This window comes from Parasteatoda tepidariorum, chromosome 2 (assembly GCF_043381705.1).
Source record: "Parasteatoda tepidariorum isolate YZ-2023 chromosome 2, CAS_Ptep_4.0, whole genome shotgun sequence".
NCBI lineage: Eukaryota > Metazoa > Arthropoda > Arachnida > Araneae > Theridiidae > Parasteatoda > Parasteatoda tepidariorum.
The window spans coordinates 70,571,425-70,595,425 of NC_092205.1; the positions used below are offsets into that span (position 1 = coordinate 70,571,425).

The window sequence follows — 24,001 nt, forward strand, 5'->3', positions numbered from 1 at the left end:
TATATATATATATGTGTGTGTGTTCATGTACAGTGTAGTATTTATATATATTTTTTAGCGATATCGACACATTATAAAGATTAATTTCTATCTTAGAATAATTGTTCTGTATTCAGAAATATCGCATTAAATTATACCAAAAGCTGTGTCCTGAGGAAGACTTTTGGTTTTTTCCCACTAATGGTTTTCTATTTTCTATTATTTTATTATTATTATTTGTGTGTGTGTATATATATATATATATATAGTATATAATCCGATGAATTTTATTTTCAGTCTAAAATCAAGAATAATTTTTCTCTTTTTATTGTAAAATCACAAATAATTGTTGACTTAAATGTTTTCATGTTGTTAAAAATTAATATTCTTTAAAAGATCATGTTTTTGCTTATTATTTTAATGATTTCTCATTAGTCGTAACCAAAAAGGGAATTTACATGCATTCTCCGAGTTAATCTTTGGAAAATTATACGAATAAGTATCCTACATAGTGAAAAAAATTCTGATAAAATTGCCGAGTTGTACGTGCGGTGCTATGGTAATGACATTTTCTACTAAAAAAACGCATAATTTTGTCATCAAAAACCAAAATGTTCGGCATTTCAACCATTCATTTGGTAACCGGATAAACGGTTTTATGCCAGGCTCTAAGATATCATAATAAAATTACCAAATTATATCATCATATATTATAAAGCCATTCTTTATTGTTAATTTTACCGAAATCTTTACCAAAGCACTACGGTAAAAATTACTAATTTGTTGTCCACATGGAGCCAGAATCGAGGTTCACCATATCGAGGTTTAAATTTTACCATATTCTGGTAATTTTGACCATACTATTTTCTCAGTGAGGAAGTAAAATTTTTGTTCCATCTGAAGAAGGCTCTTACTTTAAATCAACAAACTTAAAAACTCTTTTATTAGTTTGTTGCATTTTTTCCCTTAATTTTTAAAAGAGGCTTAGAAAGAAAGTGGTTACTCCAAAGTATTTTTTTTTTCAAATCAATTCATATTCTTTTTTTATGTTTAAAATCGTATGGTATCTCAAACAAGAGTCATTATAAGCTTTCGTAAGAAAATATTAACACAGCATCTCCATAAATCATATTTACGAACATATTGGTATTGCATTTTTTTTAACCATAATATCAGGATATTATCAGATACATGTAAAAATTTCCATGCGAGGCATTTTCTTAGGAATAATACTTATGTTGACGGTTCTTTATAAAAGTTTTTCAAAAAAAAGGTATGAATAGGCAAATTTTACCAGGCTAAAACCAGATACTGGACGAAATTGAATATAAAATTACCTTAATGCATACTTTTGCAAACTTTTTTTTACATTCTTTAAAAAAAAATAGCTTCGAAACATATTTCAGCAAAAATATTTCCTATGTAGTGTATTATGCTTAAAAGAGAAACATTATCTCTCTCTACAAAATATTTTGAAATCGTTATTTATATTTTTTGTTCGCCACGCCGAATTTTCTTTTTTATAATATAGAGGAGTAGGAAAATAAGTTTCTGCTTTTTATTTATTTTTCTGACTCATGTTACAATAATATTCATCCAATGACATTTGTGTCTATTTAACTGAAATTTGTTCACATTTCAAAAAATTAAATTTATGTTAACTAAAAAATGTTATGACCATCGACAGTATTTACCGCATTTACTGCCAAGCCACATGACAGTAAAACTATTGTTTCATTGTTAATTTTATAAGTCAATACCAAAGCACTTCTTCAAAAATTATGAGTTTTGATGTTCCCATAAAACCAGAAGCACTGAACTTATGTTTAGTGCTTCTGGTCGTTATTCTGGTCGCCCCATTCTAGCCCTATTCTGGTCGTTTTGATTGATCTCAGCACAACTTACTTTAGAAAATTATGTTTTCCATCATATTTATAGATAATATCATTAAAAAAATATTGCAAGTTCATTATAGTTATCAATGAAACAAGCAATTGTTTTTTCATTAACGATGTAAGTCACGTAAAAATATAAAAATATATATTTAAAAAATTAGGCATTCGTTTTTCATAACACATATTTTAGTTAATTATAAACACTTAAAGCTTAATTTATTTCATCACTAGTTTTCTTACTGTTTTGTATAAAGCATGCATAAAAATAAAAATATTTCATTCAGAACATATTATACTTTTCTGGAAGTCTTTTACTTCATCTAAAGCTCATATGTTTTAATAGTTATAAATGACCACCGAAACAATTTATTCGAGGGCTTTCTCGTATATTAAGTAGATAAGCAAATAAAGTAAATGAGATCCGTGCATAATTACATTAACCCCGAAGTATGCTAACTACCATTTAAAACAAAAACGTCATTAATTATAACATTATATGGTACTAAATTCAGTTGATTTTAGTGAATAAAAACTAAAACATAACTTCAAACGAACGTGATTAAAACTTAAGTAATTTAGAATTATTATTTCAAAAAAAAAAAAAAAAAAAAAAAAAAAAAAAAAAAAAAAAAAAAAAAAAAAGAAAGAGGAGGAGGAAAGTTTTTTTTCCATTGCTTGAGATTTTTTTAAATGATCTTAGATATTTTCCTATAGCTCATTTCAGATCGGCAGTCAGTTTCCTTCTACAAACTGCAGGGGTTTTTTTTAATTGCATTTTTCGCCTATATTTGGTCGTAATATGCAAGTTTAAAAGCAAAACATTATATATAACAGAGAGTCGCGCAAATGCTGTGACAATCTTCTATGAGAGTTAGGTTATTTCATCAGGATTAATATTACATAGGAATCCAATACGTCACTAGGGGCTCTTCCTTTATTATGAACTGTTTTTTCGTGTACTTCTGAACACGTCATACCAAAGAAGCGCATCCCAAGTTGCGTATGATGGCATTTATGGGAGTGGGTTCCTTACAGCATTTATCCTGATGACGTACCTTTTCTCCACTAGAAGTTTGCCGCAATATTTACGGGATCAGCTGATATATATAACTTTTTAAACTAGTAAATTTCAACAAAATTAAACTAAAAATGTCATTCAAAAATTGTAGAGTTAAATTGTAGAGAAAAAATTGTAGAGTTAAATTGTAGAGAAAAAATTGTAGAGTGTAGGAGTAAAAATGTAGAGTGTAGGAGTAAAATTAATTACAGATTTGTAATCCCTACATCCAAATTAAGTAAAATGAAGTATTTATATAAATGAAACAGAAAATTTATTCTCCATTATAATAAACATTACCGAACCATCTGCTTCATGAACACATTTTCAAGGACAAAAGTATTTTCAGCATTTATGAATGGAGAACAAAATAGATTTTGTACGTTAGAAATATAACTGAATATACATCGAAGAGCCATTACATTGTGACCACCCTCCATCTATAGCAATGGGCTCGCCCAGGTTTTCATGGTTTCTCACCCAGGAACAATGTTTTCATGGGGCACATTAGGACCCATAATCCTCATAGAACAATCCCTGACGTCTGTAAGCTACTTGAGCATAGTTGCAGACCAGGTTCACCCATTCATGGCAATAGTTTTGCCTGCGGGGAATGGTGTTTACCAACAGGATAATGCACCATGTCATAAGGGTCAAATCGTCGAGGAACATTATAGTGACTTTCAAGTCATGTCTTGGCCCCCAAATTCCCCTGACCTCAATCCAATAGAGCACTTGTGGTCCTACTTGGAAAACCAAATTCGTGCTTCCACGCTACCCNTGTTGCCATGAATGGGTGAACCTGGTCTGCAACTATGTTCAAGTAGCTTACAGACGTCAGGGATTGTTCTATGAGGATTATGGTTCCTAATGTGCCCCATGAAAACATTGTTCCTGGGCGAGAAACCATGAAAACATGGGCAAGTCCATTGTTATAGATGGAGGGTGGTGATAATGTAATGGCTCTTCGGTGTATATAACGTTTTAAACTAGTAAATTTCAACAAAATATGAACTAAAAATGTCATTTAAAAAAACTGTAGCTTTAGGAGTAAGACTAATTCTCATATTTGTAATCCCTACATCCGAATTAAGTGAAATCAAGTAAAATGAAACAATAATGAATAATGATAAATGAAACAAAAAATTTATTCTCCATTATAGTAAACTTTCTTTATTCTCTCTTTACCATGCCATCTGTTTCATGAACACATTTTCAAGGAAAAAAGTATTTTCAGCATTTATGAATGAAGAACAAAATAGATTTTGAACGTTAGAAATATAACTGAATATATATTTATTAGACAGAAGCGTTGAAAAAAAGAAAAAGAAAAAAGAACAATTTTCGGTTATATTATAAATTCGGCTCTTAGATTAATTTTTACTTTGATTCAAACAATTTTGTTTTAGAAATTTGCTACTTCCTGAGGGTGTTCCTGCCGAACGCCAACATGCACGCTTCATCGTTAAAATCTACAGGGCTGATGGACTACCGCGGATGAACGCTGGAATTGTAGCTAATGTTAAAAAGGCTTTCACAGGAGAAATGAGAGATTTTGTTGATCCATACGTTCAAGTTTCTTTTGCTGGCTTAACGGTAAATGCATGTTCTGTTTCAAATGACAGTTACGAATACAGTGAAATATTCATTACCAGAGCTTCTGAAACTCTCTGTAACCAAAAGTTATTTTATGAACAATTTAAGCTTTTCTTTTGATTTGTTGAAACAGCAAGAGGACAAAGTAAAAAAATTCTGGATCAAATACTGGCACTGAGGATGCCGGTATTTTTTTTTACCGAAAAATGCATTTTTACCGAAACATGTTACGGATTAATTTTTACGGTAATAGTTACCGTAAAATCACGGAATTGCTCTAAATAAATAAATATTATTGTAAAGATTACGGTATAATATTTCACAGTAAAAATGATTCTTTTGCTGTCAATCAAGGAGTCAGTACTTTATACAGTAATATGATACTCAAATATTCTTGGAGATTCAACTACCCTTGCTCAGTATGGCTCAAAATTAAATTCTCAGTATTCTGAAATATTTATGCTTTTTCAAAATTCCTTTAATGACGATAAATCATTTCTAAAATGATTTTGAGGAAGGTAAGGGGTGAATAGAGCTATTTACTTTGGATAATCTAAGCTTCTGTTGTGCAAGTAAAGTAAAAAATATATATTCTTTTGAAAATGTTGATAATTTCGAATTCAGATTTTACGCTTTCACGTAGCATCCTGCACTTCATAATATTTTTAAAAACTGCAATTTTTGGTAAATGATAGTGTCAACATATTTGTTGTAAATTAGAAATTACGTCAAACAATTAGAGGGAATTTACAAAGTATATTCTTAAGGTCTTGGAGATACAAATATGAGGTTGTAAAATGACCAAGTGAATGAGCTCTTGATATTTTGATTATATTATGACTTTTTAATAACTTGTGGCGGAATCACCACTACGATTATTAAACATCAATTCACTGGTATATAAGACATGCTAACTTGATTCTAGACATACTAACTATTTAATTTTGTCTTTATATAAAATCCGTTCTCAGTTAGCCACACATTTGGGCCACACATTTCCTAACTTCATATTTTTTAAAAAGAATTTTGCTAATGCACTTCTAAAGTTCTTGAAACTACTATCGAATATCAGCTTCTTCAAGATTTGTCTTTTATATTTACTCCAAGTCAAACTGATTTATCACTGGGTGTCATCTTAAACTTCACCTACTTTTCATCTCAATAATTTTCTGATCTACTTTCTTCCAATTACTGATCATAACATTGCATAACATTACATTGCAGAGAGCATTTTTCACATTGCTCAAGAGCAAAGAAAGTCAATTTCTGGATTCCCATCAATCAAATCTTCTAAAGAAGAAAATTTTCAGTTTTTCTTTAAAAAGTGCCAATTCTAGTAACGGTCCTCTCTGCCTGCCTTTCCAAGTCAAAATTTTTGATGGTCCCATCAAAATATTTCGATGGTTTATGTTGGTTTCAGAGTGATTCATGATGGTAATAACAACATTTGATAGTCACCATCATCCAATATTTTCCATTTTGCGTTCATGGTTTTTGATATGCCTACAAACTCCCCTCATTCCATAATGGAAAGTGTTACTTTAATACTACTATGGTTAACCATCAGGAGAAGTTTGATTCTCATGGACTAACATTCCATGATGATCCATGGTAGTCCATGAAGGTTTCAATTATACATTTCCATGATGGTTCTCAGGAATATACTATCAAAACAATTTGGTTTTTTTTTAATGTTGTGCTATCATAAATCAGTCTGAATTCCTGCAGTGGGATGATGGTTGTTTATGATTGTTCCAACATTTGTCTAGAGCACTAGCTTTAAAACAAATTTATCTATCTTAGAGCCATGTAACATCATATTTCACACACACAGTTCACTCTCTTGGAAATCTATTTCCAGTGAAGGAATGAGTCTGTTCAGTCATTGGATATAAGATATTTTTTGTATTTTTAATAGAATTTTGATACATAATATGATTAAAGGTACATGAAAAAAAAATGGAAAAGTCCCAGTTAATGAACACTTGTCCACTCAATGGTTTTTCATCCAGTTAATGAATATCCCGTAATCTCAGTATTTGTTTATGGTATGATGCGTAAAAAAATAGAACGAAACTTCGATAACAATGTTATGATTTCTTTTTTTTTTTATGGTGAGAAAAATAAAAGTTACATCCAATTAATTCTGTTTTAAACAGATAACTACTGACACTCACTTTATAATTTTGTCAGCGAAACAAGGTGCTGCACATACACTAACAAATTCAAAAAATTTTCCAAAGAAAGAAGAAGAAGAAGTTTTCATGTCACCTGGTAGTAATTCAATACAATGTCAACTGTCTTCTTATTGTTGTGTAGTAAGCTACTGTTGCCAATCAATCTAACGAAAACCTTTTAAAATCTTTTTTTCTTAAATCTATATGAAATGTTCAATCTCTATGTTACTTCACTGATTGGCTTACCCTATACTACCTTAATGAAAGTCTAGAATTTAAAATGGACAAATATTTTCACAATTATTGAAATTTGCCCAAAAAATACTCATTGATTTGTCAAGATCTTAAACTTGAATCAAAGCTATAATATTTAATTTTATGAACCGTAAAGAATTATCTGGGTTTTAGAAAGGACAAGTAACTAAATATTGAACTTTTTTTTAAAAATGGCCAATTTCACGAGATTTTTTCTCCTCGATAAGATGAATCAAAATCAATGAATAATTCTCAATTACGTAAAATGCAGCGTTTGAAATAACTATTTAAGTTTTTAAAAAAATTAACTCATTAACATTTTTAATTTTACCAAAACTGTTTCTTTTCTTCATATTAACGTCATTTACAGAATTAATATAGAAGACGCTGACTAAAAGTAGGTTTAACTTGGCCTATGCGTCGTGAATAACTATTGAAAGCTCACAACAGTTATGAAAATAGCATATTATTTGCGAAAAAGCATTATTTCATGTAATTAGCCTGAACAATGTGTTAAGATAGCTTTTCAAGTACCAATGAATGGAAGACAAACGCCTTCTATTTACAAACCCTGATCGTCATTAAAAAAGAAGCGTCTTATTGTATTTTGCAAAGGCGATAAAAAGTAAAAATTTTTTTATTTTGAACGTGATAATTCTATTATTCCCCATGGATTAGTTATTCATTAGACTTTATTAAATCTTTCATAATTGAATAAAATAAAATACTATATTCATGAATTACATTATGCTACACTTTTTATCCGCATAGTTCTAACATTCATTACTGACAAACTCACAACAGTTACAGTTAATTTAACGAACATTATTTATGAAAAAAAGAGGTTTTTTACACATGTTCAGAAAAAACACTCGACGAAAAATAGTCGTAAGTGAAGAAAATTTCTCTGATGAATAGAATTTGTTTCCTTTTTCTATAGTTTGGTTATTTATAAGATTTTATCAAAATTTTCATCAATGAATAAATTTGAAAACTCTATCTATACCTTACATAATGCTACAATTTTATTCGTAACGGCTTAGAAATAAATCTTTTTTTTATATTATTATGAAACATATTTCCTTCAAATGAATTTGTTTATCTTCTCGATAATAAGAATAAAATATTTGTCAAGAAAAGCCTAAGAGTTGAGCATAAATAAAATGCATTCCTAGTAAAATATATTTCTAAATGGGAATTCTAGGAAAGGAAATTTATGGGAGAATTCCCATTAAAATACAGGAGCGAGTTTATTCATGCTTTGATTTCAACTTATCCTGAGGGTGTCTTATTTCGGCTTGAAGTTTGTTTTCACTTTTAGGCAAAAAGATCCATTCAGAAATAAATCAGTGTTTTTTTTATCTATGCAAAGAAATAAACTTTGAAAATAATGTCCGTCTAGCATAAAAATAAAGGAATTTATTAAAAGCAGTTTATTGTAATTGGTTAAAAAAAAAATAAGATAATCGAAACCATTTTCTACATTCGTGCATAATTAAATGTTATGAAAAGATAGCTGATTCAAAATATTTCTTTTCAGCCAATTATTTTTGTTAAGGGCTTAGTTTCAGCTTCTAAGCAGTAAATTAACTTATTAGGCGTCAGTAATTTAATGCGGCAGTCACTGGTGACTGACAGTGTAAACTAAAAAAAATTTCATAGTTTTATGTAAATACTAAGGATTTCCTTAAATTTTTCTTGGTTTTTATTTATTAAAAATCAAATTTTTATTTATTTCAATCAGTTAGAAGAGCATTTCACATTGCTATACCACAACACAAGCCCTTTAAAACCAACGCGCATGTCCTGATGGGTGTTTCCTAACAAATACAAGTGTCATTGAAGGTGTTAAGTACCTGAAATCTAACTAACAGATGTAAAGACTGAAACCTAACGTAAGAGCCGCAATGGCTCACGAGATAGAGCGTTCGCCTTCCAATGAGGTGAACCGGGTTCGAATTCCAGCGATGGCTGGTCGATACGAATTCCGCATTTGGCCTGCACCAACCACACTGCTGACTTGAAATATTCTCAGTGGTAAACAGATCATGGGTTAGAGTCCCCTTGCCGTCGAGCTAACTGTGGGAGGTTCACCCAATACAGGATCCAGGAGTTTCCTTGTCTTCTGGTTTGGGTTCAAAATAACAAGGCTACGTAGTTCAACATTAGTCGTCATAAGCCCAAAAATTGGGTCAGCTGTTCAACGACGGTCATAAAATATAAAAATAAAATAGAAACGTGAAAGCCGCGGTGGCTCAGAGATTAAAGCACTCGCCTGGCAATGAGGGGAACCCAAGTTCAAACCCCAGCGGTGGCTGCTTAATATGAATACGGCTCCCGGATTCCACAGACAGCAGTGCTGAAATAAAATATCATCTGTTGTAGACGGATATAGGGTTAGAGCCCCCTTGCTATCGGTCTGGCCGGGGGAAGTTTTCGTGGTTTTCCTCTCTATGCAACACAAATGTCGCAATAAACAGGATATATTGTCCCAACATTGCATTTAGGAGTTTCCTTGTCTTTTGGATCGAGTTCAAAATTACAAGGCTACGGAGTTAAACATTGATTGTCGCAAAATTAGAATTAGATCACTTGTTCAACGCCGGTTATAAACTAAAATCGGAACATGAGAGACGCGGTGGCTCAAATGATAAAAATTCGCCTCCCAAGGAGGGGATCGATCCAGGTTCAAATCCCATTGGTTGCTGGTTGATACAGATTCTGCTCTCGACTCACACCGACCACAGTGTTGACGTAAAATACCCTCAGTAGTAGAAGGATCATGGGTATCCCCTGGCCATCGGGCTAACCATGTGAGGTTTTCGGGGTTTTTCCCTTTCCATGTAACGCAAATGTGTTTTAGTTCCATCAAAAAGTCCTCCACTAAGGCTAGTTTGTCCCAATGCTTGATCCATCCATTGCCTTCTGCTTTGGGCTCAAAATTACAAAGCTACAGAGTTGAACATTGATAGTTGTAAACTCAAAATTGGTTTGGCTGTTCAAAACCAGTTATACAAGAAAAACAAAATAAAAATGTGAGTTTTTAGAAAATAAAAAATCATTATAAATGAATTTATAATAATAAATAGAATATATGTGTGCTTTTATGTTTGCATTTCTATGGCGCATAGGGCTTAACATTATTTGCATTACATTACAATATTTATGATTTTCATCGTTGAAAATTTAAACATGCACTATTCGAAAAATCTAGCAATGGAGAAGAAACTCTTCTCTTATCTTTATAACCTTCTTCGTTGATTTTCAAAATGTGTTTAGCTATAAAATGATCATTTTCTACAATAATGAAAAGAATATCATATACCTAAATGTATTTCTTTTCCTCCCACAGGGAAAGACATCAGTGAGGAAAGGCACATGCTGTCCTGCGTGGAATGAGCAAATAGTATTCACAGAAATGTTTCCTCCGTTGTGCCAACGAATCAAGATCCAGCTGCGGGACAACGATCCAGTCAACGACGCCGTCATCGGCACACACTTCGTAGAACTCTCCAAAATATCCAACGAAGGAGAAAAAGGTGCACAATTACATCAAACCTAAAACAATTTTCTATCCAGTCTTTATATTGCACTGACAGTAATAAACCCGAAAGTTTCTGATAAAGATATTAGAAATCAGGTTTGCACTACTTGTACCGTAAATTATTGACATCCTCCTACTTTTTTTTCTTGAAAGTTTCACTAAGAAATAAATGAGATACTTCATTTCATACTGCTGTTTACTTCAAAAATATCCTATATTTGTCACATTGTGGCTTTTAGTAGTTTTTTGGCGATAACAAAAACATGTGATATAAAGAAAGAGGAATTAGGTATTTTTCTCGTAAAAGCTTTGTGAATCGCTTAGTATTTATGATATATAAGCGAAAACTACCGTGGTTCAGCTATTGACTCTAATCTAGTTCATTTTTCATGTATAACTTCTGAAAGAATTGGATGTTACTGTTGAAAAAATTTTACACTAATAGTATTTATCTTTCAATCTTTCTTATTGTGTGAACTTTAGTAGCCTTTCGGACGATGTCTAAAATGCATGGTTAATATAGAAAGCAATTTTGTAATTTTATATTAAAAGCCTAGTACAGGGATGGCGAACCAATGGCACGCGTGCCATTTATGACACGTGACACAATATTCTGGGCACGCCATCGATCACAAAGTTCACTATGAAGCATATTAACAAATAAAATTATAATTCACTAAAAAAAACAATTATTTACAAAAAATTAACAATTAATGTCAAATAAACAATAACCATAAAAAAACAAGCTAACAATTAATAACTGGCAAAAAAAATTAACAGTCCTGCTTAAACTAACATCTTACAATCTAATATAAGTTGTTTGTCATCTAATATGCAACAACAAGAGTCATGTTACTTTAAGTTGCATTGCGCGCATAACTGAGACATTGCAAAATATATTCTTTTTTCATAGTGAATACAGAGTTTTGAGCTGATAGTAACTAGTAATGCGTATTATTTTCCCAATAATCACGAAGTCAAAGTTATTTGACGGCACGTCTGTGACTTCATTAAACAATTTTTTGAAAAAATGGCATGTTGATGCATAAAGGTTCGCCACCCCTGGCCTAGTAAATGTGGGGGTTGTTCAATATTTATATCAGAGCGTGCACCTCCCTATGAGGTGCCACATGTTCGAATTCTAGCGGAGGCTGGTTTACGCGAATTTTGCTTCTGGCTCGTACTAACCACATTGCTGGAGTAAAATATCTTCAGTGGCAGACAGATCATTTTTAGAGACCCCTTGACGTCGGAATAACCATAGGTTTGTGTAGTTTTCTTCTCCATGTAACGCATATGAGAGTTGATTCCATCATGAAGTCCTCCATGCCACGAAGGCTAGTTTGTCGCAATGCTTGCTTGATCCAAGAGTTCTTTTATCTCCCTGGTTGGATTTCAAAATTACAAGACTACGAGGATACGGCAAATCGCAAACGCAAAAATTGGGTTGACTGCTCAATGCCTGTAATAAAATAAAATATATTTATCTATGTGTAAGCTAAAAAGTTCTTCTATTGACGCTAAACTAAAATAATTTTTTCGCAAAATATACCAAAAAAATTTATGTTTGTCTTGAGATTACATTTTGCACTAGAATTTACCTCAAAAACTACCCGAAATGCAACCTGATTTTGCTATCTAATTTATAGCGCTACCTGATTATCTATGTGTAACTCTAAAGTGAATATTAAATCTATATTAAAGTTTTTGTTTATACGTGAAGTCAAACTCGTTAGATAGTATTGTATATTATGTTATGTAGTTTAGTGTACATAGATTTGTTTTTCCTATCTTTCATAGGTTTTCTTCCTACTTTTGGCCCATCATATGTGTATTTATACGGATCCCCCCGAGATTATTCTTTATTTGACGAGCACACAACACTTAACGACGGCTTGGGAGAAGGAGTTATGTACCGGGGCAGGATCCTGATGGCTGTAAAAACAGAAATTCTAGATTCTTTAGATATTTCACCCTCCAACGTTGAAATTGAAATGGCGAACCCCATATCAGAGGTACATTGTCTTCTCTGCTTTCTAAACACAGCTTTCTTCTCAATTGCGTCATTAAGAAAGTTTAGATTAAGATTATCGCGCAAAATATAATGTTCTATATTACATTATTAAATGTTTTCTTAGTCTAAAGAAAATTATAATCCTTAGCAATTTATTCGAAACATCTCAAGTCTTAGATGGTTTTAAGTACGAAATAATATGGAAGGGGAAGAAGTATGTGAAAGGTGGGTAAAAATAATTGTCAATCAAAAAAAAAATACTCAACTGAACACAATACAAAAAGAAATCGTGATCCCTTTATTACGATCACTACCCATTGGTCAAACGCTTTTTTTTCTGGTTTGACTCCGATAAACGCCAAAGCATCTCAAATCATGGATTGCAAAAACTGTCTCCATTGATGTTTGTCGTCGGACTGGTCACAAAATACTTTTCATTTTTCAGTATTCATATTTGTAATAAAATCACCGTCAAGACAGAAATTATAAGTTAATAATAAAAAGAATATAAAAATACTTTAAATTATTCTGTAAATACATTAAAAATAACTGCTGGTGAAAAGAAAAAGAATTCTAAAAGAATTATCAAACAACAGCGGTCGCCATAGCAACGCATGCAATGACGACGCATGCGCACTATTACTCTTGAACACGGTTAAAAAGTGTGATGACGCCCAAATAAAGTGCGCACGCCATAAAATCTGAAACAAGACCCATTTTGCCAATGGGTAAAAATGCCTATATTTTGCCACGGTTACAGTTCAATCTTAAATTCTTTAGAAATGTTGTTGTTGTTAATTTACGTCGCACTAGAGCTGCACAATGGGCTATTGGCGACGGTCTGGGAAACATCCCGGAGGATGATCCGAAGACATGCCATCACAATTTTGATCCTCTGCGGAGGGGATGGCACCCCCGCTTCGGTAGCCCGACGACCTGCGCGCGAAGTCGAGCACTTTACGGTAGCACAGTTTAACGAGGACCAATACCGCACACCCTCGGTCCCTACGCAGGCTGATCCAAGTGGTCACCCACCCGCACACTGACCGTAGCCAGTGATGCTTGACTTCGGTGATCTGCTGGGAACCGTGTTGTGTGTGTAGAAATTCAAAATATAAAATATTAATGTAAACTAGTGGGCTGCGCCCCCTGATCGCTAACGCTCGCAAACCCCCGAAAATTGCTACGCAATCCTTTATGGTTTGCTTCGCAAACCAACCTCGCAACTAACTTAGGTACATTGCAAATGCACAAAATTCTAAGAATTCAAAACAATCATTCAAATCCATATAACAATTTATTTTTTTAAAAAATTACATCTTTTTTGTAAATACTAAGCCATTTGAATAAAACAAATAAATTCGTGATATAAATCAAAAATCGTCAAATAAATTCGTATTCTTCTTGTGAGTNAAAGTGCGCACGCCATAAAATCCGAAGCAAGACCAATTTTGCCAATGGGTAAAAATGCCTATATTTTGCCCCGGTTCAATCTTAAATTCTTTTGAAATTCGAAATATAAAATGATAATGTAAATTCCAAACATTATTAAAACTGCTTATTGGTTTGCTTCTAATTTTTTTCAGGGGTCTTACGGGCGAAATGACGAGTTTTTTCTGTTTGGCTGTCTGCTCGAAGCAACTATGATTGACCGAAAAATCGGAGAAAAACCGATATATTTCGAAGTCACTTTAGGTAATATACGTGCTTTCCTCCAGGCTTGTGTTACACATGAAAAACGTATACATAACTTTATTTATTTCTCAATCTTTTAGGAAATGCTGGCAATATGTTGGATTCCAGCCGAATGATACGTGGCGATGAGGAGGAGTTGGACTCTGGATCTGATTCAGGTGATGGCTCTTCCTACGGCGAAGCTTCTTGTCCGATACAATCAACAACACCACCCCTAAAACCAATATCCAAAGACAGGTAAAAACTTGTTTGTTTAACTAAAAATATTCATTAGTCAAATTTGATTCAATTTGTTTATTCATATTGCAAGCCTAATCTTGAATATCATAGAACAACTTGGACAACTTCAGCGTCTTCGGAAAAATGCTTCCTGCAGTGGATTCCCGCCCATGTGAACCTAGAGTTCAATGAAATAGCTGATTCCTTGGCTAAAAATTCCAGAGATCTCATTCAAAATACAATCCCAACCACGTTGGCAGATGCAAATGCTTTTGCAAAGTCAAGACTATTCCACTTTAAAAATCAAAGCCCACGATCAAATAATTAATCTTGACATCGATAGGAAGACAGCCACTACTCTCATCAGACTAAGAACAAAGCATCATAAAAACATGAAAATTTCTACAGATGGGACTAGAAAATATCAAAACTGTGGCAACTGTCTTAATGTGGAACTGACACCATATCATGTTTTTAACTGCCCTGCATCGCTGCAGGCCTTCACCTCTTAAACTACTCCACAGAAGAGGATTTTTATTCATTTAATGCCATAGAAATAACAAAAACTATTCAAGCACACCATGAAATATGATTCAATAGAGGATACGACATCAACCAACCAACCATAATTTAAATATTTTCGTTTCATTATGTTTTTCTTTACGTTTGTTAGTAGTGGATATGCTTAATAATTATAGATATTATAGATAAGTTAAAAAGATTTCTGGCATGGACGTCTCAGATTTTGAGATGATAAAGTTGACTGAAGTCGCAAGAACTTGTAACAAGAAAATTTACATAGCCTCACATCTTAATTTTTCTGTTTATATGGATTATATTCTGTTTTTCTGTTACGGTTCACCGGGAATTTTGGTTTTCAAAGTTATAGTTCTGTCTACCCATACATTTAGAAAAAAATATAAATTTAAGAAATGAATTCCATCAAATAAATGGTTTTTCTGCCATATTTTAGCATATGATAAAATTACCAAATGTTACGCCATTTACCAAATTTATCGCACATTATAAAACCGAGTTTCTTGATCTTTCCATATTTTGGTAGTTTTGACCATATTTTTTTTCAATGCACTACAATAAAATTTCGTTATTCTGCTAATTTTTTGCTGTTTCCGGGTACTCAAAATGCTATGCACTTAAACCATGATATTCCTTATTTCTATTGAAAATTTATACACCTCATCATCTTCGATTTCGGATTGACTGAATAAACTTGTCTAAAAGTACTAAAAATAATTACTTTTATGAATCTAAAATTAGTGAGTCATGTTTGAACTTTACACCCAAGCAATTCTAAGATAAAGAAGCTTAATTTCCCTAACTTATATTTTCCATTTGTATTAAACATGAAATTGCACTTTCTCGCCGACGAACTCTTTTATAATCGATTTACGAGCTCCAAGGCAAAAGCTGAAGAGTTTCGCTCACAATCACAGGATTTTGCGAACTCTGACAAGCTCCGAATTTTTAATTTCCTCCTGAAAATTGAGAAAGTAATTTCGATGTTTCTAAAACCTCATGCATGCTGAAAACTTAAAAGTTAAATTCAAGTCTTTGTAAATCTATCTTTCTTGTCTTTTAGGAAGAAATAACGTATAGCTTGATTTTAAACAAAAATTATAGAAGTACATTTTTCCCATATTTAACTGTTTCATTGCGTAAACAATTTANATCATATTAATTTGGCATGACATAAAAACAATCACGACTGTTAGAGACAATCTATATAGATAAAGTTAAGTGTTTATATATGTGCGTGTATGTGTATATGAATGAATGAACCTTATACAAATCTACACTAAATTTGATGTAGATAGGAAGAAGAAACTGTGAACCTAACTCTCTACATTGAAACTCCCTCTGACCACTGGCTCGCGTTCAACATCCCAAGGAAGGAGTTTTCCATAGAATTTGATAAATATTTTATTACATGAGTATTATTCTAGCTTACAGTTCTAAGCAATCAAGAATTAGTTTCATCGCACGGTTTTGTGAATTATTTTTCTTTGCTTTCTTATTTCAGGTTGTCAAAAGAAAATTTAACGTAAATATTTTCGTGACAAATGGTGATGAGGCCACCTAAATAATATCTTAACAGAGATATAAAATCACGCGATCATATTTAATCAATCATTCTCATATTTGATACTTACGCTTCTAAACCTCTATAAATTTAAATAATGGAAGCTCAACAAGAACTAATAACATAAAATTGAAATTATCTAATGAGACATGAGAAAATTAGAGTAATTTCAGAAAATCATAAGTTTCGTAATGTTGATTAATACTGATTAATTGCAATGTTTTCAACGATGTTTTCCTTTTGTAATTAGTTTATGTAATTTACTTTTGTATTTTTTTTTTTGTGTGTTTTGTATTTCTTTTGTCTTTTCCTGGACTTTTTACAAAACCTTTTGGGTACAGAGAGAGCAAATTTAGACATTTGTCGATAGAAAAGGTTTTGTGTTTTTTATAACTTCCGGAGCTGGTATCCCCTGGCGATGTCAACTTCGGTTGTCATTTTTATATTTTTCATTATTTTAATTTTTTTTTCTTTAAAAGTTTCAATTGGTTTCAATTTTCTAATAGAATTTCTGCTGTATTGCGCAAATTTCCTTTGGAATTGTAGTATTTAACTACTTTATACATGATTTCTGCTTTCTTTTTTTATTACCGATCAATTAATTATTTTATTTTTTCCCCTTGCAACGTACGATTATTCAGATAGTGTTAAATATAAGCATTACTAAACCTCAAAAATTGTCTCTGCAATATGAGTATAGTATATATTTTATGTGCACGCAAATTTATGTAGATAAAAAACTCACGTATATGTAATATTTTGCTCGAGATTTTTTTTTCGAAAGATTTTTCCGAAGTCAAAGTTTATTTCAAAAGAATATCTATGTTTCCTAACATGTTACACAATAAAGCAGATATAATAAAATCAAATTTCTACTATCACAAGATTTCCCTGTTAACTAAAATTATTATGAAAATTGAAACAAAGAAATGCAATTAAATGATACATAATTGCTTTAATATAATTATTTTTTGAATTTTGACACCATTTTTTTAAAACTTCATATAGATATGGAGAAGAAAGTACTGTATGGAAATGAAATTTGTGGTAAAAAATAAATAAATTAAAAATAAACATAATTCTGATTAATAAAACCAATATATACGGTATTTAAGCCATTCATTTGTTAATTTTTCTGTTTATATGGATTATATTCTGTTTTTCTGTTACGGTTCACCGGGAATTTCGGTTTTCAAAATTATAGTTCTGTCTACCCATACATATAGAAAAAAATACAAATTTAAGAAATGAATTCCATCAAATAAATGGTTTTTCTGCCATAGTTTAACATATGATAAAATTACCAAATGTTACACCATTTACCAAATTTATCGCACATTATAAAACCGAGTTTCTTGATTTTTCCATGGAGACAGAAACACAAGGAATTTTACCATATTTTTTTTCAATGCACTACAATAAAATTTCGTTATTCTGCTAATTTTTTGTTGTTTCCGGGTACTCAAAATGCTATGCACTTAAACTATGATATTCCTTATTTCTTTTGAAAATTTATACACCTCATCATCTTCGATTTCGGATTGAATGAATAAATTTGACTACAAGTACTAAAAATAATTACTTTTATGAATCTAAAATTAGTGAGTCATGTTTGAACTTTACACCCAAGCAATTCTAAGATAAAGAAGCTTAATTTCCCTAACTTATATTTTCCATTTGTATTAAACATGAAATTGCACTTTCTCGCCGACGAACTCTTTTATAATCGATTTACGAGCTCCAAGGCAAAAGCTGAAGAGTTTCGCTCACAATCACAGGATTCTCTGACAAGCTCCTGATTTTTAATTTCCCCCTGAAAATAGAGAAAGTAATTTCGATGTTTCTAGAACCTCATGCGTGCTGAAAACTTAAAAGTCAATTTCAAGTCTTTGCAAATCTATCTTTCTTGTCTCTTAGTGAGAAATAACGTATAGTTTGATTTTAAACAAAAATGATAAAAGTACATTTTTTCCATATTTAACTGTTTCATTATGAAAACAATTTAAATATCTTAAACTTCAAAAATGGAAATATTTGTATCATGGAAGCTACAAAATATTTTTACATCAGTTTGTATATAATAAGTCTACAATAGTATTGTAATCAGTATCAAATATAAGTATCAGTATATATAGGTACATAAATTCCCATATATCTAAGTATATAAGTATCAGTATAGATAAGTATATAAGTATCAGTATATATAAGTATGTAAGTATCAGCATATACAAGTGTCAGTGTATCAGTTTCACTTTAAAGTATAATTCTTGCACAAGATGTCCCGCAATTATCATTCCTAATGTATGTATAGATTCAGAATCCTATTAAAAAATGAAGCAAAAAAAGACGAAATATAATTTTTTTAAGTATACTATTTATAAAAAGAAGAAATAAAATGCTATACTAATCTTTCCAACCACTAGTGTAGAAGACGAAATGACAAATATCAAAGCCAGCTTGATTGTCGAATGACACTTTGATGTGTTTCTAATATTCGTCATGACAAATTTCTTATTTTTTTAAATATTGAATGATAACAAAATAAAAAATTTTATAGTTTCATTACATATCTTTATCAAATGTATTATTTCTTTTTCTTTTTATGTTTTTTAAGCATTTAACAAGAGATTAATTTTTCTACCAAAATAGTTCTTTATAATCATTTTTATTATAATCTTATTTTAAAGTTTTTTACTAGAAGTGAATGTTCCTTTCCAGAAAGTTTTTTTATAATCATAAGTTCTTTATAATCGTATTATAATCATATTTATTATAATCATAAGTTCTTTATAACCGTATTATAGCTATGTTTATTATAATTATATTTTTTAAAGCTTTTTGCAAGAACTTATTGTTTCTTTCTGAATAATTCTTTGCAATCATTTTATTATAATCCTAAATTTTAAGCTTTTTACAAGAAGTGATTATTTCTTTATAAATAGTTCTTCATAATCATAAGCTCTTTATAATCATATTATAATCATGTTTATAAAAATCATATTTTTTAAGATATTTTTACTTGAAGGGATTATTTCTTTCCAAATAGTTCTTTATAAAGACAAGTTCTTTATAATCATATTATAATTATGCATTTTTAAGCTTTTTACAAGAAGAGATTTTCTTTTTTTTTCTAAATAGCTCTTTATATTCATAAGCTTTATATTATTTGTACTGATAAAATTTTATGTTATAAAAAAATATACAATAAGCGTAAAATGTGTTGCAGGCAGTATTATTACATTTCTTATGGAGATAACAAACCATGCGTGTGGGTTAGAAGCATATGGCAAGATCATCGACGAAGAATGTACAGTTCTAATGTGTTGTCAAAAATAGGAGATAAATTGGTAAGTAAAATCCATATTATATTAAGCGATTATACGTTGTACGCTTTGTTATTGATTACCAAAAATCTTTACTTAGCAAAAAAATGCCTCTTTTATGAAAATCACACTGGTATTCCCACTTAAGTTGAAATCGTATTCTTCTAGTGGATATGTAATAAAAATACTTACTATATCATTTGTGCAGTAAAAATGTTAACCCATTCATCTTGGAAAAATATTTACCATACCATTCATGTTGTAAGACTATTAAGGCACTTATGTAGCATTTTCACGTGTTATATTAATTTATTCTCGTAAAAATTTTTCGAATAGAAAATGAGGTATTTGTACATATTTCTCATTCTAAGACTTAGTTTCTCATATTTTCTAGAATATCACTTAACATGTTCTTCCAAAAATCTGCTTAATTGTCTGAAATAAAACATAGTAGTATTACAATTTTCCTTATACAATTTTTCTCAGACACAAAACATTATTTTTCATTACAAGTCTCTCGAAATATTTACAGTCAGAAACAAAACATTGGTACGGTCTTATTAAATATTTATTTTCAGAAATGAAACATTGCAATTTTAATTAAATTATTATTGTCAAAAATAAATCATTGCTAGTTTGATTGAATAATTATTGTCAGGAATGAAACATTGTAAGTTTAATTAAATATTTTTTGTCAGAAGAAAAACATAGCAATTTTAATTAAATGATTATTTTGAAAAATAAAACATTGCAAGCGTTATCAAATATTTGTTTTCAAAAATAAAACGTTGCAAGTTTGATTACTAACTTATTATCAAAAATAAAACATTGCAAGTGTAATCAAATACTTATTCTCAATAATGAAACGTTTCAAGTTTGATTACTAACTTATTATCAAAACTAAAACACTGTAAGTTCAGTTAAATAATTATTGTAAGAAAAAACATCACTGCTGAGTCTCAAGTTCTATTAAATTATTATTTTCAATCGAAAGTAATAAGTTGAATTGCTAATCAGGAGTTTTCCCAAAATACATATTAGTTGTTTTCATGTAAGCTACATTAACTTATAAAAATTTACATTAACTTATAAAACTTAACTGAATAAAAGCGAATTTCCAGTCTTGTTACATCACAATATCAATCCCAGTTAACTATCTATCCATATTTTAAATAAAATATCTACATAGATCTTTCATGTATTCCTTACAGATTAAATATCATCTGATAGACTGTGTTTCAATACGATCGTTACCTTAAATTACCCTCTTGAAATTTGTCAGAGCTTAAAAAAGGAAACTATTTAATTAAACAAAGCTTTGAAACTATTTTCTAGAGAAATAAATTATTGCGTGGGACACTAAATATAATCGATGGCATCAAAGAGAAATAAATAGTTTTCTGAAACGCGTCTAGAGTTGTTGATAGTTTCATCAGAATTCAGAGCAGATACTCACCGATTTCTAAAAGTTTCTTAGCCTGTTGACGTTCAACTTATTATTTTCAATTGAAATGTTTTCAGCAATTATTTTCAATCGAAAGAAATAACTGGAATTTTGAATCAGTAAATTTTCCAAAACGCATATCATTTTTTTTTAAGTAATCCAGATTAATTTTTAATGTGTACAAAAAAAATTCCAGTCTTATTGCCTTACAATATCAATCCCAGTTGACTATCTATATATATTTTAATTAAAATATCTACATAAATCTTTCATATAATCCTTGCAGATTAAATATCTTCTGATAGAATGTATTTTAATGCGATCGTAACCTTAAATTACTGTTTTGAAATTTGTCACAAGCAATTTAAAAAAGGTATCTATTTCATTAAACCAAACTTTGAAACTATTTATTCTCCAAATTAATTATTGTCTGTCACACTAGATATAATTCGATGTGCTCCTAGAGAAATAAATAGTTTTCCTTAACACGTCTAGACTTGTTGAAAGCTTCATCAGAATTCAGAGCAGATACTCTCTGATATCTAAAAGTTCCTTAGCTTGTTGACGTTTAACTTATTAATTCCTTTGTGTACAGGAGGAGGGATTGTCTGATGTACAAGAAATGATCCGCTTGGAGAAGCCACATGCCGATAAGAGATTACGGGGAGTTCTGGAGGAGTTGGGGACGGGTTGTAAGTAAGTAACTTCCTTCGTTCTGTTAGTATATTTGAATAAGAAAATAAGTAATCCCGGAAAAGATTGATGGAAGAATTTTGTAAAGGAACTATGGTAAATAGGATGTGTGTTATTTATGATTTAAAGAATAGAATCTTTTCCAGTTTAAAGATTATCTTTTAAACCATTCTTTTAAAGACTAAATGTTTTTGAAGTAAAAATTAAATAAAAATAAGGAGTACTTAATTCTTTGTTATGTATAATAAAATTTATAAAATGAAATATGAAAAAAATCTAAAATCTGTCATGAAACAGTGATGTACTTGTTTCCTTGCTGTAATGAAGCACCTTTGTTAGTGTCAAAACACGTGATGGAATATTGAAGCAGGAGAAGTTACAAGAAAGATAAGAGAAAATAATAAGAAATATTGACCAATGAAGTATACGGTATGAAATTCCGAATAAAACTACGATATGAAGTATAAGTTCATATGGTAACGGTTTACTGGAAATTCTGATTTTCAAAACTTTAGATCTTATTTCCACACATTTAGTAAAAAAATACACAACTGAAAAGTAAACTTTACGAAATAAATGGATTTTATGCCATGCTCTAAGGCACAATGATAAAATTATCAAATTTTTGCATATTTATCTAATTTTACCATATATTATAAAACCATACTTTAATGTTACTTTTACAAAAATTATTTCCAAAGGACATCGGAAAAAACTAACGAGCTTTTTAATTTTCCCATAGAGCAAGAAATACGGTAAATGGGACTATAGTTATAGTAGTTTTAGCCATACTTTTTAACGCAGCGTAGCACTATAAAGATAGTTCACTTCCCAACAATACATTTATGGCTACTTTGGAAACAAATATGGCATAAATGTACAACAACGATTTAACGATTTTATTTTTTACTCATGAAACTATTTATTAAACTAGAGAAATATAGAAATGTTAAAAGATCATTATTCATAATTATTCCTTGAATTCGAATCTCTATATAAAAATTGAAAAGTTAATAGACAATTCCGAATATTGCGAGCAAAAAAAAGTTCCTTCTAAGAGCAATATATTAAGTATAAGATAACTATTTTGTCAAGATGTTTTGACAGTTATCATATTCTTGCAAATATGACCATAAACCTAATTTACGGCATTGAACGTTGCCTTTATTCAGAAGACGATCGTAATTTAACATGCACGAAACACAAAATTATGATCCACAACAAAACGAACATTCCAAACTTTACTACAAAATTAATGCGCGACATATTCTATAGAAAAAATCCACCATACGTTTGGATGTGATGAAATCTAAAAATACAAATCAATAAGAATTACCAAGATTTTGCCATTATAACGTTTTCTAAACTATCTTTTATTAGTAAATATCAGTTTTCGAAATTTTTTTCAAATTAATTTATTTAGTTTAAGTGATACTTTTTAGTAAAGTTTTCAGCAGATACAATATATATTACTTAACAGAACTCAAAACAATACAATACACTGTAAAATTTTCCGGATCCGGATTTCCAGGTGAAAAATTCCGGAAAAAATCCCGATAGTATAAAGTCCCGGTACTTTGGGTACGTCAGCGTCATCCAGAAAAATCTTTTTCACAGTAAAATCTATATTTACTTTAGAATATTCTACCGTAATTTTTTTACAGTAATATTTATATATTTAGAGTGATTCCGTGATTTTGCGGTAATAGTTACAGCGAAAATTACGATATATCATATTTTTCTGTTCCGTAACTTGCTCCGGTAAAAATGGATTTTACGGTAAAAAGTACTGGTACTTCGAGTGCCGGTAATTTTTATTGTAATTTGATCCTGAATTTTTTTACATTGTAGAGGAGCAAAATCAAAGAGCTTAGGTCCGATTTTGTTCCCTTATCCCATTGGTTCTTCTCTTAATGCTACTTGTTTGCTTGTAGTTTATCCTGTTTGTTTGTAATTTATCGATCTTTTTCTCATATTCTTTGTTTCAGCACAGAAGAAAGTGCTTCATT

General features: G+C 30.6%; 1 protein-coding gene across 1 annotated transcript in view; it reads left to right on the forward strand.

The window, feature by feature from the left end:
- LOC107436426 (otoferlin-like) overlaps positions 1 to 24,001 on the forward strand; it is a 341,056-nt gene that overhangs the window by 243,704 nt on the left and 73,351 nt on the right. The window contains exons 14-20 of the mRNA XM_071177705.1: positions 4,341 to 4,527; positions 10,312 to 10,498; positions 12,304 to 12,518; positions 14,104 to 14,212; positions 14,293 to 14,449; positions 19,759 to 19,879; positions 21,895 to 21,995. Of these exons, the coding sequence (XP_071033806.1) occupies positions 4,341 to 4,527; positions 10,312 to 10,498; positions 12,304 to 12,518; positions 14,104 to 14,212; positions 14,293 to 14,449; positions 19,759 to 19,879; positions 21,895 to 21,995 (1,077 nt within the window). The remainder of the gene's footprint in view (positions 1 to 4,340; positions 4,528 to 10,311; positions 10,499 to 12,303; positions 12,519 to 14,103; positions 14,213 to 14,292; positions 14,450 to 19,758; positions 19,880 to 21,894; positions 21,996 to 24,001) is intronic.